Source organism: Homalodisca vitripennis, unplaced genomic scaffold (assembly GCF_021130785.1).
Source record: "Homalodisca vitripennis isolate AUS2020 unplaced genomic scaffold, UT_GWSS_2.1 ScUCBcl_265;HRSCAF=1838, whole genome shotgun sequence".
NCBI classification, from domain to species: Eukaryota; Metazoa; Arthropoda; class Insecta; order Hemiptera; family Cicadellidae; genus Homalodisca; species Homalodisca vitripennis.
In genome coordinates, this window is record NW_025776414.1 from 121,286 (window position 1) to 140,943 (window position 19,658).

Genomic DNA, 19,658 nt, shown 5'->3' on the forward strand with positions numbered 1-19,658 from the left:
TATAGTGATGGGGGCAAACAGTGCTCTTTTTTTGGAGTGTAAAATATCCAAGCTGAATTATAATTACCAATGTATGTTGAAAGCATTAAAAATTTTTCCTCATTTACTATCAATCTAATTCTAAAAAAAAAAACAAAAAATAATGTTTCCCTTTTTTAATTGTTGTAAGGAATTGTAAACCTTACCACATAGAGATGAGGTATTGGGGTATGCTTGTGTATAAAAGAACTTTATTTAAAAAATCCTCAAATAACTCTGTTAAGCAAAGTAAGACATCTTTCCAAGATAAGTACTCGTAGTAAAGTCTACATGCATTTAAAAAGGATTGAAGATCAAGGAACAAAACTAAGCTGTATGGAGTACGGAATACGAGAGTAAGGCTTAAAAATAAAATATACCAAAACGACTAGATATAATTCAAGGAGGTATTATAAGTAAATCAAGTAGCCTAATAACTTAAGTAATTAGACCTGCACTTTGTTACCTGTATTTAACTTAAACATTAGAAACATTTGCCAGAGCTTTATTGTTGGGCAGAATACGCCGCAAACTAACTGTGGGCTGTGTAACTTACATTAACTAGACCTGCACTAGGATATGTGAATTTACCTCAACACATTAAATACTATAGCACCTGCTTTATTGTTGGTCTGGCTAGGTGACAATATGCTTTAGCTCTAGTGGCTGTGTAATTTACGTTAACTACATCTGCACTAGGTTACCTGAATTTACATTATTACATTTTTTAAAATTAGCACATGCCTAATTGTTGGTCTGACTACGTGACAATATGCTTTAACTCTAGTGGCTGTGTAATTTACGTTAACTACATCTGCACTAGGTTACCTGAATTTACATTATTACATTTTTTTTAATTAGCACATGCATTATAGTTGGCTGAGTACGTGAGAATCTGCTTAAGCTCTAGTGGCTGTGGAATTTAAGTTATCTAGACCTACACTAAGTTACCTGAATTTAGCTTATCACATTAGATACCTTTTCCTGTTCTTTATTGTTGGGCTAAGTACGTGACAAACTGGTTTAACTTCAGTGGCTGTATAACTTACAATTACAAGGCATTCAAGGATTCCAAATTCACTAAATCTCACTAACGTTAGACACAAATGATTCTCCATAACGTCTCACAACAAGGTAGAGAGGGAACTGTTACTTCACCTCGCTTGTTATAACGAGCATATTTGTTTACGTAATAATGCTGTATGTTTGTCTTTACAAATGGCTGCGATAAATTTGAGCTTCGTTTCACATTGTTATAAGCATTGTTGTCACCTAAAGGTGTTTATGCATTTACTTCCGTATGTTGTAGTCAAAATTTTAATTAACATATATATGTCGGTCTTATTTTGATTTAATATATTTGATAGTGTTGTAAAATAAATGTAATTGAATTATTTAATGCTTTATCTATCACACTTTGATTAACCTTTTATGAATCCAAAATATACTAAATACTGTCTAGTAGGTCCCAATACTATATTTAAATTTGAAAATTAGCTCAATTTTTTTTAAATATGTATTATTAGTTAAAAACTAAACTTTAATTGAATAAAAGTCTATGGATGTGGGAAAAACAAGAGTAAATAAAGTCATATCCTTAATACAGTGACAGATGTTTCTGACAATACGTCTAGCTAATGGATAGGATATTTATAGACTGTGGTATGAAGCAACTAACTATATATTGAACTCTATAAATAGTAAAACTGAATGTTATGTTTATTAGTTGCTAATCTCTATTATATTAGTTATTCCATATTAAAAAAAATAATATTATTTAATAATAATAGTTTTTGTAAAGTTACATTGCGTGTGGTGTCTACTTTTTCTGCATTGTAAGAATTTAAAATACTAAATAATCCAATATAATATCGACTTTCAATATGACGGGGGTATATGCCCGAAATTCTGTTATCAAATAATAAGCTAACATAAATTCAAAACCTGTTGAAATATAGAAGATTAGTTTTATGCAATGAATAACCAATTTAGTTGGTTTTGTGGTATTCCAGCTATTTTTACTTGAACAAAAGTATATGCTAAATAACTCATGTCATTCATTTTAGATCATAATAATTTTTAAAATATATTGCATAACATGTAGGACTAAAACAATTAAAAAATCCAAAATGTATCTAGAAATGAGCATCCTCTCCGCAATAAAATGTAACAGAAAATTTTAATTTTTCCAAAGTATTTAAACAATAACATTAACTGTGTTTAAGTAATAAAAAGTACATATATTGCTAATATTTGATGCTATTTCTGTAATGAGCTATTTTTGTACTGTGATCTGTTTTCCTGGCTGTCAAATTTTTTTTATTGTTTTGCGAAATTTGATCAGCATATCCTCCTGTAATCGACACAGACATTTAGTTTAGATCATATAATTTACTCCGTCTTTAATATAAATGTTTAATGGTTATTTAGTTGAATAGTGTTATTTTTACAACTATAAATTAGAAATAATTATAGTCCTAACAAAATTAATAAAACCATGGTTTATTAAGTTTAAATGTGTTTATTTAAATCTTTTCTTGCAGATTAAATTACATAGTCAAAACTGAATACAAAAAAATACAGGTAAATAAAATGTAGATTGCATTCCACTTGTATCACCCTATATTATTTTATCAACTGAATTTAATTGCTATTATTATAGTATTTTGAAAACATGTAATGTAATTTGTAGGTTTATCAAGTAACCTAACGTTAATAAATACTCACTCACTTTCATGCTCAATTATCTCTCTTATTATAAAAAGATTTTGCCTAATCTAAATAGCTATTAAAAGGCATATTGTTTTATCTTTCAATAGGACGAGCTGTACATAATTGCCTATAAGCGTCTAACTCCTCTCCATCTTCTCCAAAGTTCCCGGAACAACGCTTATACAGTTACACAAGCCATTCAGAGCTTATGTAACTTGTACGTTATGATCTAGTAAGGATTATTTCTCTGCAGGCAAGTTATTACGTACGGCTGTGGCATATATTTGCACATTCATTGTTTGATACAAATTTATAATAGGCGATTTTGAAAGATACAATTGTCATCGTTGGATTATGCGAGGATTCACAAATTTTGATAGCACTCTTCTAGCCTCCACTTTTCTATTAATATCGAGGTTTCTATTTGCATAAAACCGTTATTTAAAAATCCATGCAAGTTCAAGGTGGATTCTTCAACGAACCTTGCCACATTATTACACAATACGAGGTTATTTTACCTATTTATAATTTTTTATAGTATCATAACGTGGCCCAATGATATCTACTTCATTGTGTGCTGTTCAGCACTAAATTGAACTCAAGCATTTAATATTATAGGACTTAGTTTTATGATTAAAATTAACTGTATACAATTAATTAATTGAAATAGAAGTCCACACCAGAGAGTTTTGTATTACATAGTACTTCAGAGATTGAAAGAATAAATCTGGTCCAAAAATTAATATTCGTAATGTACCGTATGACGATAAAACATGGGGGTGGTGACTTCTGAGGTCGTAGTAATAAATACTAGAAATACAAAGTTTGCCAATTAGGTAGTTACTCCGCCCAATAATTTAGTTCCGGAACATTGGATGTAAAATAATATTATATTATACTGGCTGATTAGGTTGCGAAATTTACATTGTATGAAATTTAATGAACTAATTTACGGTACAGAATATCCCCCCTGTTTTGATTTCGCAACCTAATTAGTCGCTTTACTTTAAACACATTCTAAATAACAAACTTAATTCAACCTTTTATTCATTACATAAATTCAAATTCAACCATAACAATACGATAGCGCGGGGTTTCAAAAGTTTCCTATCAAATCCGCTAGATCGCATGCCAATGCAGTTCTATGACTGCTCGCTTAGGGACCAAAAATAGAAAATCAATATAGGCAAACTATTTTCATGCAGTGCACGTTGCAGCGTTTTAGAATTTGCGGGTCATTGCAAGAATAAGGGCATTAAGGCGATTAAATCGTAGACAAGTGTAGTGTAGTGTTATATAGGCGCCACATTCCTACTTCTTTTTTGCATTCATACCAGTGTTTAGTGTATAGTTTTTGCCATTAAATACCCTGAGACTTGCGGACAAGTTACCAATATGGATCGAATACTTTGGAATGAAACGTCCCCTCACGAGAAGCTAAGTCTCACATTCCTTATTAATACTCATCACTCTTAATATACATATTTACATACAACATCCTATACATCTTACATCTACATGAATTTTAACACTTCAAATATATCTACAAAATCCAAACTTCAATATTTTGACATACATACAAAAGACAGACACAACTTTTCATATTTGTTTCCTATATTACAAACAGGATCAACTCTGTCTCATTTCTTTATATAAAGTCTATCTACAAACTCTTTTTCTATATTTTATTTCCATTGAACCATTCGTTAAGAATTCACCAAACAAATAACTTCCTGGATTTTATCTTATCTTTTAAATTTGGCAGCAAGTGGTTCCTTAAGCTAGGGATGCTACAAATTTTTTTTTATACAGAACAGGTCTTAATTTGGTTTTAGATCTACAATATGAACTTTTTTTACATTCAAAACATTTTCAGTGTGTTGTACAATACAAGTTACAGGGCTTAAAAAATATAAAATTCCATAAATTCCTACATATTTTGGTGCTAATTTTGCACAAAACTTTTCTACCTTATTGCTTAAATAGTGGGTTCTTATCCATACTAAGGAATGCAACTTAAAGGGATGTTTTACATTTTGCTCTGAGTACTTTTGTCTATTACTGTTATGTGCTATACTCCTTTTTACATTGACCACAGCTCTCTTTAAATTGTTTACAACAGTTTCCTTGGACAAATTCTCACCAATTAGATCATTTAGCTTCCATAAATTAGATAAAGCATTATTACAGGAATGATTAAACATTAAATCAAAGGCAGCAAAACCAGTGCTTTCATTATGGGCGGTGTTTAAGCTTAATTGTATATAGCCTAGGTCATTATCCCAATTACTATGACAGTTGTGATAGAAACTACGTAATAATGTAGATATGTTTCTAATATGCCTTTCTGATTGATTTCCATTAGCCCTGTAAGGCGCTAGTCTACGGTGTTTAATAAAATTCTTAAATAAGAACTTCTTAAAATGCAGTGATGTAAAATATGCGGCATTGTCTGATACTATTATTTTAGGTACAGAAAAGTTGTTAAAAATCATGCGGTCTAATTTATTACATATTTCAGCACTCTTACATTCCCTCAAAGGGATTAGCCATAGAAATTTACTGGCGGCATCTACAACTACAAGTAAATATACATTACTGTTTCTAGTTCTCACTAAGGGACCCAAAAGATCTATGAATAAACAGTCCATATTGTTCTTAAATGGCACAGATACTAATTCGCCTTCATATTTTCTTTGGCACACTTTACTCATTTTACAAACATTACATTCTTTGACTTTTGCCTTTATAATTTCGTCTAAATCAGGTCTATAAAAATACTGATTAATTTTTCTTTGCGTTCTAGCAATGCCTAAATGACCTCCTATTAAAGAACTGTGGAAGAATTCATATATTAAATCAATTAACTGTACAGGCAAAAATATCTTACTCTTACTTTTTACATTCCTTTTGTACATCAGTAAATTGTTTTTTATAAAATAACATAAATTGTTACTATTGCTTTTTACAGATTGAATGATTCGCTGAGTTTCTTTATCTTGAAGTTGATATTTTTCTAAATCTTTAAACGCTAATGGCAAATCATTAATTAACAACTACAAATTATCCTTGTTATTGCACTTATTATTTATCTGCATTTTAGGCTTTACATTAGATGTTCGTTTATATGTTTGCCTTCGGGAGGAGTTTGAATGGCAGAAGGAAATCGATAATCTATTTTTATCCTGGTCTGGAACGTTCCGGCAGTCACTGGGGCTCGGATCAGCTGTTCCCGTCGACTCGCCCTCAAACATACGTGATAGGGCATCTGCCAGCGCATTATCGGTGGAACTTTTAAATTCCACCTCAAATGGCAAATTCAAAATCCTCTCGATCCACCGGGCAAGTCTTCCTACCTTCCTTTTGTGATTGAGGACATAGGATAAAGCTTGGTTATCAGTTATTAATTTAAAGGTTCTTACTTCTAAAAATTCGTGCCATTTTTCTATGCAAATTAGTGCACTCAAAGCTTCTTTTTCATAAACAGTATATTTTAATTCGGCATCAGTAAATTTCCTAGAGTAATAGGCTATTGGCATTAATTCGTTTTGGTCGTTTTCCTGTAACAAACAACCACCTGCGGCTATTCCACTAGCATCTGTCATTACTATAAATTGCTTTGAAAAATCGGCTAACTGGAGTACAGGAGGATTCATTATAGCTTCTTTTAACTTTACAAACGAATCTTGACATTCACTTGTCCAAACAAATTTAGCGTTTTTCCTTCTTAAACGATTTAAAGGATTACATAATTCGGCATAATTATTTATAAATTTTGAAAAGAAATTAGTCATACCTAAAAATTGGGAAATTTGCTTGGCGTTCTTAGGCGGCATAAATTCTCTTATACTCCTTGTTCGCTCGGGATCTATAGTTACTGTATTATTTTTTATTAAGTTCCCCAAAAAGGAGATTTCCTCAAAACAAAACTTTGCTTTCTGTAGATTTGCCGTTAAGCCATGTTTGCTTAGTCTATTTACAATCTCTCTGACATGTACTAAATGCGAATCAAGGTCTTTACTGTATACTAAGATATAATCACAAAAATTTATCACATATTTAAATTGTATATTGTCTAGGACTTTATCCAGATATGCGGACAATACAGCACTACCAACATGTAAACCAAAGGGTACTCGTTTAAATTTATATTTACCAAATATAGTGCTAAATGAGGTAAGATCTTGACTATCAGGTAATAATGGACATTGCAAAAAACTTTTAAACTTAAATCTATTATTGAAAAATATTTGGCTCCACTAACATGTTGTTAATAATTATTTAAAACACCAATGGAAAAATCAATTTTCTGTAACTTTTTATTTAATTCGGTATAATTGACTACAAGTCTGTCCTTTTTGGTTAAAAAGTCTGGACTGGAGTAGGCTGAAGTACTGGGTTCAATTATTCCTTGGTCCAACCAATCCTGTATTATTGTTTTCATCTTATGTACAGTAGGAGGGCTCATAAAATAAGGCCTAATATTTACAGGTGTGGGGTCATTTAGAACTAATCTCACTTCCAAATCTAGAGCCTCTCCTAATTTTGGATTAAAAACATTTGGAAAATCCCCTATAAGGTTTTGTATCTCAGCCTCAGCTCTAGTGCACCCTATTTTTACATCAATGCTGTGTACTTCATGTTCAAAAGTCTGTTGTCTGACAATAGTTATTTTCTCATTACAATTGAATTTAAAATAACATGAATCTCCATGAAGATCTAAAATTAATTTGCTATTAGATATAAATGGGCTTCCCAATACAATGTCCCATTTTAAGTTATCCAATACAGTAAATTTTACTTTCCAACAAAATTTAGAAATTTTTATCTTAGCATAACAGTAACCAAAACATTTTATTTCAGTGTTATTTGCAGCAAACATTCTATCATCTGACTTCATTAATTTAGAAACATTTTTATTCAACAATAGGCTATCATAAAATTCTTTACTCATTATATCTCTTGTACCACCAGTATCTAATAAGCAGTTTGTTTTTACATTTTTACCCACTATAGCTTCAAAGGCATATTGTTACACTGTCTAACATTTAGTCTTAAATTAGGTTTTCTATAGTTTAATTTACTCCAATTTTTAATTACCTTACCATAGACTCTCATAAAATAGTGTTTTTCTTTTCTTACTGTATTACTATTTATAAAATTATTATTCTTAAACTTATGAAACCGGGGAGGGATATTTTTAGGTATTGTGTGTAATACCACTCCCCTGTCAACTAGTTTTTTGGATTCCTAAAACAATTTTTTGCTAAGTGACCAGGCCTATTACAATTGAAACATAACTTTGGGTTTTTGACAGTAGGCCTACTTTTTCTAAGTTCAACATGTGGTGGATACATGTTGTTAACATATGTCTTACTTAAATTGTCCCTTAAGTTATCATTAAAGGTTATATTGTTACTAGCTATACACACATTTTCCAAATCTGTAAAACAAATGGGATTGTTTTCAAAAATTAACTTATTTTTATCTGTAGGCTTAATACCTCTTTTTATACAAGTTACCAAGTCCTGTTCACTTATGTTACACAATAAAACTTGACTGAGCTCTTTGATGTCATAGATGTATTCATACAGTGGCTCATCAAACCTTTGTGGCCTATAAACTAAATCTAGTCTCAGTCTTTCAATTAGGCCTACAGGGATAAAAGCACTAATTAATTCCCTGTGTAGATAGTTGACATTTGGCATGACAGACTTACACTGTATTATTTTGGCTAAAAGTAGACCTTTTGCATAACATGGTAACAATGCTAAAATTTCATTTTCTGATAGGCTAGTTTCACACTTTAGTTTTAACAAAGTTTTCAAAAAGTTTATTAGCTCAGGTACTACTAAGCCATTTGTTACTGTAAAATTTTGTAAATAACATTCTACAGGGTTGTTTAACTTATTAAACATATTTAATCTAGACATAGGTTGACTAATACAATCATAGTTTGCATTATCATTATGCATTACAGGCAAAGTGGGGGTACTGGCAGTAGGCTGTGATATAGTTGGTGGTTGTACAGAAATAGGGCCTATTTGTTTTTTCATTGCCTGTTCCATAGCCTCATCTTGTTCTAATGATTCATTTAAATTGGCTTCTAATACTTTAAGCTGTTCTAGGTTCACTGTAGGTAGCAAGTTTTTAGCTAACTGTTGTTCAACATTTACTAGCCTACACTTTAAAGCTGATAAAGTTTCACTATGTACAGAACTTAGTTCTAGCTGGTTGTCTAAAAATAATCGGTTTATTAAATGTTTACACTTTTCTTGGAATTTGGTGATTTCTAAAGGTGAACTAGCACTGTTCTATTCACTGCACCCATGTTCTAATAATATCCCTTTTTACTGAGAAGTTTTACTTCCTGATTGTGGTCTATTTTTAATAGGCTACTAGCAGTAGGTAAAATATTGTTTCTCAAACACTGTCTTAAGGACTTTCTGAGTTCATTTACTGTACTGTCACTATTTAATTTAATACCTCTAGATATCAGTTTAAATACCAACTCATCTTTAGACAAATATTCTATTTTAATGGCAGGCATTGTGGCGTTTTCCCTCAGTTTCACCCAGTTGATGGCAGAGTAGGCACATCAATAGCAGATTCGCGCAATAAAAATGTGTACCGTATGACGATAACACATGGGGGTGGTGACTTCTGAGGTCGTAGTAATAAATACTAGAAATACAAAGTTTACTTATAAGTTCAGTTTAATTACGAAAACTTAAAAGCACCACTTTTAGATGGTAAAGGAAAAGTTATGTACTGCCACGTTGCTGCAAATTAGAATATAATAACTAAAAGTATATGTTCTAGGTGGGCCTAAAATATCCAATGTTCTATTGAATTATGCGTACGACGTTTTACTTTACAAAACAATAATATTTCACTTCCCTTCACAATAGGTAGACTCACAACCCGGGTATCGGCGTCTTGGCACGAGACATTGAAGCTGTAGTCTAAAAACGGTTAATTCTAGAAGAGGAGTAGAAGTTGGGAAGTGGTAGCCATCTATTCAAACAACACGTGAGGTATATCAGCTACGTAAACTCGCCTAAAACAAATTCGAGACGGTATTAGCCATTTAATGATACAAATTACTATTTATAACAACGTGCTCGTCGCCATAAGGACGACGCCACAACCTTTTATCTATCTCCATCAAACAAATAAAAGATCTTCAAGGGTAAGTTACTTTACTATTCACATCTTTACTTTACGTTACATTCATTTTATACGTTTGGCATCAAAGGGCTAATTTAATAATACGAAAATATAAATTTTACTTACGGACAAAGCGCGCGAGGTCTGATCGGTTACGTAGTTGGGCTGCTACAAAGGGTTAGAAGAAAAAAAATTCATACGCGTGCCAATTAGGTAGTTACTCCGCCCAATAATTTAGTTCCGGAACATTGGATGTAAAATAATATTATATTATACTGGCTGATTAGGTTGCGAAATTTACATTGTATGAAATTTAATTAACTAATTTACGGTACAGTAAATAAAAGGTAAAAGGAACACTTATCGTTTTAATGCAAAGGAAAACCTTAGACAAACCCTAATTACCAGTGACGTTAAAAATACTGTAGGAAACATTTTTGGCACTGGTATATAAGGATTAAGTCTACAAAGGAGAAAGAATCTTTTTAACTGAAAAGAATCTTTTTAACTTACATATAAATATACAAAGTCTTTTAGATTATGGTGAAACATGTTTTATGACTTTACAATAACAAAGCATGTACTTTCAATATAGTCTTTGAACTCGCTACAAAGATAACCATATATGACTTGACCATATTTTGTGGAGAGCATTATGAACTGTGGAGGTGTTACTGTGAACGCACTGTATGTATGCACCAGGCATTCTCGTCACGTCCTGATTCAACAGCTTCTGTCGTAAAACGTGAAGTTTACCTCTATCAATCGCATTACTCGTGGATTTTTCTATTTGTCCATTGCATCGGTTCTTAAAGACGACTGGAGAGAGAGAGAACAATGTATTGGTGACACGTGACAGTCTTAAGTATTACCGTATGTTAAAACAAACTTTTATACATCAGGTGTATTGTACGCCCAGCTACCAATTCATGCGATAATAATAAATTATCCTATGAGTAATCATAATCCCGTTAATGACCATATATTCAGAATATGAAAAACAGTCGATTGCAACATATTTTTACAAAGTTGATGTTCTGCTAAATCTGTAACAGGATTTTCTGTCATACCTCGCAAAGCAGTATTTAGGCTACTTCTTGATTACCTGGTTTACACTTGTCTTTAGAGTCCATACTATGTACAGTAAAACCTATATATGTCACTTAAATCTGGTAACCAAATTGATAGTCTAAGAGCAGGAACTCCATAACCGAAATTACCGTAATATTGGGGTAAAAAGAACTCGTTGACCTGTATCCCGTAGAGGATACCTGGAGGGATATGTGAGACTCTATTAATTTAAAAATCTTTTTTGAATACTAAAAATTAGGGAGGATTGTCCCTTCCTCTTCCCTGTCCACGTTGACTGGAAGAAGTTGGCACAGATATAGCCTTCCCTTCTCGCAAGCTGGTATAGATTATACAGGTGACGTAATCCTTCTACGGGGATTTTATATAAAAGGTGGTCCCTCCTACAAATAATGACCTTGCAAAATATCATGACTGTCTAGAAGCAGCGTAAAGATATTTTGAGGACAATGGGGGTTCCCCACGTTTTGTATCTCAATTTAAAGAGATAAAAATATTTTTGGGCAAATTTAATTTTCCAATCCACATCGTGTGGAATGCGAATACGTAAATGTGAGGTAATGAGTCAGCCAATGCTATTGGAATGAAAATTCGTTTGCATTTTACTCTGCATCTGTAGTACTCTTGTTTTCTGCACTATTACAATAAACTCCATTTGATGCCTACGAAATATAAATATGGACTCTTTATTTTTCACTGAAGCTCATGATTTATTTTATGGCTATAATTTGCATTTCTGTCCACCATGAAGTGTCATGTGACAGGGTAATGACATGAGATTGTAGGGAGAGAGGAGTTGTCCATGGGGAGTAATCGTCCTTCGAGTATGTCATTAAGGCGAGATAGAGTTGATCACTTAGAAAAAAAAACTGCTTAAGCTCTCACTGCAATTAGCACTTAAAAGAACTTTGTTCTTGCTTCCATAGTGACAGAGTGTTCAGAATGGGTAAAGTAGAGGGTATGAGCCACCTCCTGTCGTAACCCCAAGAGGAGGGATAGCGGGCATTATCTTTGTCATGTCACCTTAGAAAAAAGAGGAGCTCTAGTCCAACCTTTCCAATTAAAACAGCAGAGGAAATGACTCCACGCTAGCACCAGCCTTTAACTCTAAGGGATCTCAATCCACTCAAACAGTCATCATAACAGTTCACTAAACTTATTCATCCACCCTTCCACCTCAATATCCGGATATTTCTGGTATTTTAGGCCATGATATTGATATTCGTGGGCTTGCAAAGATTTAAGTGACATAGTGGATTTTGCTGTACGCAGTTGATAACCGAAAAGCCGCAGTTAAGTTTAACTATGTTATAAACCACCGTTGAATTGAATCTTTCTTTTTGTTGTAGGATAGACGGTTGCAAAAGATAAATGTTGATCCTAATGTCATATCTCCCTACAACTAGATCTGCATTTGTGTATTTATAGACTGAAGTTGATTGCACAATAGTGGTTACTACACATTTAGTCCCTTATCTATGATCAAATCAAAACATTTTTATGAAACTTGAAATTTTGTAAAGGTGTCTGTTTTTAAACAATTTGCATAAGGAATTATTTTTTTATTTTCAAGGAACTAAAAATGTTCCTTCACATTCTTTAAGCGCCCTGTATACTCACGAGAAGTTACGTGTATCACAAATATTTATTCAAATTTATCCATATAAATCTTGGGCTAGTATAAATATAAAAAAGACCTATAATCAATTAAACCTTCTTTCATTTAAATTTTAATTTTTTTTTTAAATTTATTATTTAAACGTTTATATAAAGTTTTATAAAAAAATCAGACACTTTTAGTTTACATTTTTTTTATTTTCTTTCTCGTGTTCTACAACTTACAAATGACATTCACACTACCTTCAGAGTGTGAACAACAGGTGTTGTAACAAATGTAAAAAAGACGTATTAATTAGTTTGGAAATTTTGGTTGCTCCATTAAAATTTGTCCATGCAAACAACATTCACCAAAAGAATTTCTATTTATGCGACTAGAAACCGATTCCTCGGGGAAATGCAATGCACCGCGATGGATAAACACATTTCATATGGTTCTAAGGCGTAATATTGTACAACTGCAGTGACAGCACATGTATACTCGTATGTCAGTAATTAACTATTAAGTTCTAAAACCCTAAGACGTCTTCCGTCTTGACGTCTCGGTTCTTCTAATCGGTATTCTCGTTGCTCGTCATTTTCTTTCAATACACGATGTAACGCACGCTGCTGCAAATCTTTTAGACGTCGAAAAATCGAAATCACGTAAACTTTCTGTTCGAATAATGTTGATATACATAAATAGGTTTAATTTTAAAAGGAGAAAAGTTATTCACCAACTTGTTTAAAAATCAAAATTTGCTTTGGTTTGAACCTTTGTTATTGTATACGAAAATGGTTTTTTTTACTCTTTGGCATTTTTGATTAAACATCAGCTGTGAGGATTGGCTTACTACTCTTATTATGATACATTGGATGTTATTTAACATACGTCATTGACGAGGTGTCATTTACAACAAATGTAAACAAAGAAAATAATAAATACATTTTGATTATGTGGCACTTTTGTTTTTGTAACAATGTATGTTGTAGTTTCCATGACAACCAATTTTTAAATTCTAAAACTTCAAAACATTTGACATGGTGCACATCCACATACGAGTATAGAAATTGGTTTGCTGACCTTTACAGAGAGATTACAACGGTTAGTGGACGTAAACTCTGTCATAGACTATGATTCGGAGTTTCACCATCTCATCGATAAGGGACCAAGAGGATCAGCCTGGTACCCCTTCTATAAGGTAAATATAAATATTTTGTTTATTGCCTCAGTCTTTACTCTTCCTATTTATATATAAGTATTATAAACGCTATAAATTCCATAAGTGTATTGCTTTAGGTATTGTTTGTTTTAAAACTATATAACATTACATTAATAAAGAAAGAAACACTGTGTTTCTTTTATATTAAAAGTTTGATTTTAATTATTAGCAAAGCTACTAGTACAACATTTCTAAAAGATACACCCATTTTAATGTTTATTACACATACTAACATCTTAAGTTACCTACTATTCACACTACATACATTATTGAGATATCCTTTACAAACATCATCATGAGACTGTGGTACTGTAAGAATTAATTAGTATTGGAATTAGCACTTATAAATAATAGCAATAACTATGGTACTCCTAGTTGTAGTTGCTTACTCGGGAACTTTTATTACTGTCAGTCCCTTACCTTCCTACCGTTTACTACTTTCTTTTGAGGTATACTAGGGTTATTACTCTCCTTGAATTTCCATCTAAAATCAACTCATGTTGAAGAATAACTAGCATTTAAATGAATTTTTTCACGTTATGCTGTAACTTACACAACCTGTGGAGTTTTAAATTTTTGTATCCGGCTGTCTCATAGTTCTAATACTTTAATATCATATATGCGTAACCTATAATATTCCTTCCTATTGCTATATACCTATGTAATAACATACTCCCGTAACTCTAACCTTTCTAACCCCGATACATTTTCCATCCTGGTATAAATTTGGATATTTAACAAATCGAGGCCGATGGATTATATATCCCACCCTATAATGTTTCTAATTTTTGTATTTTTGTTTCCGGCTGTCTCATAGTTCTAATACTTTAATATCTTATATGCATCACCTATAATATTCCTTCCTATTGCTATATACCTATGTTTTAACATACTCCCGTAACTCTTCCTATATATCCGTTGAGTTATATATCTATCCGTAGTTTAAATGTTTTTCTTTTATTATCCGTAACTGTACTTAATTTATAAGTTTCCCTATTTAGTAATATTTATAAAGAATAGCTCGATCGCCTTTTCTGCTTTATTATGCCAGTTGTCTTGGGCCAATGGTTTTATTTTTTTGAGGACCTTATAAAATACAATCAGGAGGAGAGTCGTTACCGTACAAGGTCGACGTTACAGAAGTAAATAAAATTATAATAATCATAATAAAAAATAATAAAGAATAATAAAAGAATAAATAATAAAATAAAGAATAAAACAACTCCTGTAATTTTCTTTGCTATAAGTACTATGATTATCTCCTTGTTGTGTGTTTTAAATTTCATTATCTCAGTGATGATTCCGTTCTGCCATTAGTATGTGATATAAATATGAAGATCCAATAAACATGTTTCCTTACCCAATTAAATGCCTTCTCCAAACAATACATAGCATTGTGCCATTGGTACTGATCACTGGATGTGTTTCCTGATGTTGATCAACAGATAAGTAAATACTATCGTTTTGAGATTGAACTCAGTTTTATTTTGTAGCAGATTGAGCAGCAGTGACAGTAGTGTATATACTGACCAATTATGTTTTCCGAGTGAATAGATAAGTTATAGATGTTGAAAAAGATGTTCAACATTTAACAATTCGTTTATAATTATTTTTTCTTGTTTCTATATATAAATGAATTTTAGTGTATGTCCTTTATGGAGTCGCAAAATATTGGACAGACCATTATGAAAATTTGTATGTATACGTAATTTTCCACGGAGAAGGTTTATAAGCTATGCCCACTAATGTAACTCACCACCAAGCGGTACTACAAAAGATAAAAGGTTTCAAAGCGCCTGCACACTATAAACTGCAATTACGAGACAGTTACGTATATTACATAGCCAAACACAATTTGAAGGCTCTAAGTTTTTATGTGTATTTGTCTTTGAGATACATTTCAGATTGAACTTAAAGTTTGAGTGTTAGACCACTTTATAATAAAGTACGTGCTCAATGGCTATAAACATAAACAGATTTTCTTGATCGTGGCAACAAGGCAAACTCTACATCGGCGTTGTAAATATAATTCAATTATACCAGAAGTTCACATACACGGGCGAAGCGTACGAAAAGCGTGCAAAGCCGCGGGAAACAGCTAGTATATTATAATATTAATGTAATTAAAGTGAGTGTTCTCCATTTTGTTAATGACTTAACTCATTACTTAAAAATTAAATTACTTTCATATTATTTCTTTTACTTCAATATTATTATTCATTTGCACGAAATAAATAATACACAGAGGTAATATAGTTGCTATCAGACTGAGGTAAGGCTTTTCCTAACTTAGTATAGTTTATTCCGCTACAGATAACTAACTACCTTTGTCAACATATATAGCTACTAAACCTTATTAAAAGTACGTCAATAGTTGACAAATTATTTAATTTAGATAAACACAGGATAGCTTACATCGAAGAATTCATAAAATGACAGTAATTTCTCTAATACCAGAAACATTAAACTACTAATATACAATAAACTAGGGTCACTTGTAGATAGAAGTATGCAAATGTAAGATTAGACATGTAAATAATTTCAACACAACCTGTCTCACCTAAACATTATTGACGAATTTCTATGAAAAATCTTCCAGTTAATGTCAACAACGAAAAATTATAATGACACAACGAAATACATGTATTGAGTTTCTATTGAGGTTGAGTGGTAGAGAGAGGACAGAGCTCAACTCCGCCTCTTCAATAAAGGCGTTTTTAATAAATAAATACCGGAAGTGGAGAATGGAGAATGCCTCACTACGAATACGTTGAGATAGATTGTTCCAAGAGGTAAGAGGAGGTGGAAGCAGATGGGAATGTAATTGATCCAGCTAATCAGGAAATGTACTGTTGCGAAGCGTTTTTTATTTTATTGAGCCAAATAACTACTAAGGCTGACACCAACATTGAATAGGTCCACTACAGGACTTACCAAACCATGGAAGTGTTTTGTGCCATACTCATCTTAAGATGAATCGCGAAGAATGAGACAAAAGGGTTAAGGATTTTGTTTTCTATGATTGGTGCAGAATGGACCCCCAGATTGTCAGGAAATCCTTTCTTGACAGAATATTATACACATACTTTGGAAAAAAAGAATATAAAATAAATTTACTTAAAAAAAATAATTATTTTAGAGTTGTAAATGAGTTGAGATTTGTTTGATTATAACTGGCTAGTTAAGTTAGCCCTGTTTGAAGAACAAGCGGTATCACTTACGCGAACTAAATGATGACAGTAGCGCATATAAAAACTTTCTTCAGGTATCAAAATTCCCTTAAGATTAAGCATGCAATACAATTAAAATTTAATTAATGTGTAATGGTTAACTTATAAAGGTCATGGTGCCTAAATTAAGCTGTACTTTATATTAAAAAAATACTGAAACATACATTTGTGAATCAAGAGTCATTGATGCACGTACCAACAAAATTAATGGAACAGACTGTGCACTGAATATCACTTTCACAACCCACCAGAAATTACGAACGGCTGAGCAAAAGTAAAAAGAGAAATCCTAGTACCTTCGGTAGCTCAGGCATTACGATTTTGTTTTTGGTCTTAGTCTTAGTGTGCGTTCAATTATAGAAGTACCCTTGCTTCAAAAAAGGACTGACCTAGCGGTTGATATAATTATTTAATGTATAAAGCCTGAAATATTTTACATATGAGAACCATACTGCATAAAAGTGGGTTTTTTTTTTAAACTTTGACCATGGTGCTATTGTATAACGAATAACAAGTAGGATCAAATGGGAATCGTTTTATAAAACGAGGATTATGCTGTAGCAGTTGAAGAACTTTACAATAAATTTAAGAATAGTAATGAATGTCAGATTTACTGATATAGAAGTATTTTTCTGCCCAATACAATGAAATAAATTCTTTTAAGGGTATTATTTTGATTTAATTCCACTTAATACAATAGTCTTAGACCATCAAATGTTATGGAAGGAGAAAATTACACCAATGCATTACCATCTTATCTGTAAGCGTGATTATTTTTTGTTAAGATAAATTGCATTGTGTGCTACATTAAAAATATTTCGTTTAGTGTTTTGTATTACTATTGACGAAACTTGTGTATCTAAAACCTCTGCTTCACTTAGATTATCAGGGTACTGAAGTCAATTAACTAGAAATAAAAGGAATGTCTTATAGGAAACTTATTTGTTTAATTGTAACTTATGTTGATTTTCCACCATTCTATCTGATGCAAACATCATGTTTACAAGCATTTATGAGAATAGGCCTCTTCAGGACCCAATCTACTCTCTGACTGTATATTTAGAGTAAAAGTTATAATGCCTAAAAATCAATAGTCTTGACATTTCTTTGAGCTATAATTATTATGTATAAATATTGTTCAAATCATGCATTTAAGATCCAGTTCTACTTCGTTGTATAGAATGTACGTAGTTACTTTTAATAGTAATAACCCTATTTATTGTGCATAATTTACAAGGACTCTAATTGTAATGATATTTTGACTTTTTGTTTCAGTATACAGGTTTACTTTACGTTCTCAATGGGAGGAACTTCAGTACCGTAAGTCTTTGAATCATGTCAGATATGAGTTTTCACGCTATTCTGAAACAACTGTTTTGGTCACATGTCTAGATTGTTACAGCATTATGCAATACGTTTGAAGGATTGAAATAGGCAACTTCTTGGTATCATATTTGTGATTCGAGAGTCTTGTTCTGATTATTTTCAGGTGGCCTCGGTCCTACGTTGATCCGACGTCCTCTCTGTGACACTTCTTATCATATAACACTTCTTCACGTGTGTTGCAAAGCACGCAAAGTATGAAAGTTGGTTGAATGGAAAAAAGTGTGAATGATTGAGTGCGTGTAGAACTACATTTAACTACGACAAATAATTCTTCACTACACAACATTTTCAGGTATACTATATTTATCTCATCATATAACACTTAAGTTTACGCATTGTTGTTTGAATTAATGTAACGCCATATTCTTAAACGTTCATAATATATCAACTGCAATGTTTTATTAAATATAGTACATTTTTTCTGATTGTTCCAGTGTGATGCGGTCTATGTGGCAGGAGGTCGCCCCACTTACACAAATACACACACTACACATACACTAGGTAATGTATTGTTTTAATAATTCAAAAATATAATTAATTTGACTACAATGGTTGTTTCAGAATGGCACGATAATAGTAATTTTTAGAGTATATTTGTACTTGAGAAACTTTAACAGACTTAATGTAATAACTTTAATTACTCTTTTTAGAAATTATTAATTGGGTTTAATAGGTTACGATTTAATTCATAATGTTAGAGGGAAAGTGTATCCTTTTGTGTTTTCTTGTAATGTTTCCCTAGCGTTTCTGCTTTTGCACACTGGGGACTCGTATCGATGGTGTTCGTTTATGTGTCGTAACAATTGTGACGTGTGCACGTGTGTGCTCGTGTGAGTGTTCCCTTTCGTCTCCACTTACTTCTAGAAACCAAGGGAATTCGGAAGGTTAGACTGCATTGCAAAGGTGAATGTAACCATTTCCAAGCATACTTTAAGATTAAACGTATACTAAAATGTACTTGAATTTCTAATTTTTTTTTAGTTTATCTTAAAATATAAATGAGACACAATGAAAATTATAGTATTAGTCAAATCCAAATGTCACGTAGATTGTCAAACTAATGTACGTTTTAATAATTAATTATAAAAGAATTAATCTTGCAAAATACTTTTAATTGCATACGTAAATGATAGAATTAGTTGATATCAATCGGTTTTAAACTATAAAAAATCATATTAAACATGTTATAGAAACTAATTTTTTATTTATGATTTTCATGTAAACTAAAACTTTA

At 31.9% G+C, this 19,658-nt stretch overlaps 1 protein-coding gene across 1 annotated transcript in view; it reads left to right on the top strand.

Annotated features, from left to right (window-relative positions):
- Positions 1–19,381, top strand: part of LOC124370548 — a 104,277-nt gene extending 84,896 nt beyond the window's left edge. Inside the window, exons 3-6 of the mRNA XM_046828835.1 lie at positions 13,649–13,787; positions 18,314–18,358; positions 18,859–18,925; positions 19,167–19,381. Of these exons, the coding sequence (XP_046684791.1) occupies positions 13,649–13,787; positions 18,314–18,358; positions 18,859–18,925; positions 19,167–19,258 (343 nt within the window). The 3' untranslated portion in view covers positions 19,259–19,381. The remainder of the gene's footprint in view (positions 1–13,648; positions 13,788–18,313; positions 18,359–18,858; positions 18,926–19,166) is intronic.
- The last annotated feature ends 277 nt before the right edge of the window (positions 19,382–19,658 follow it).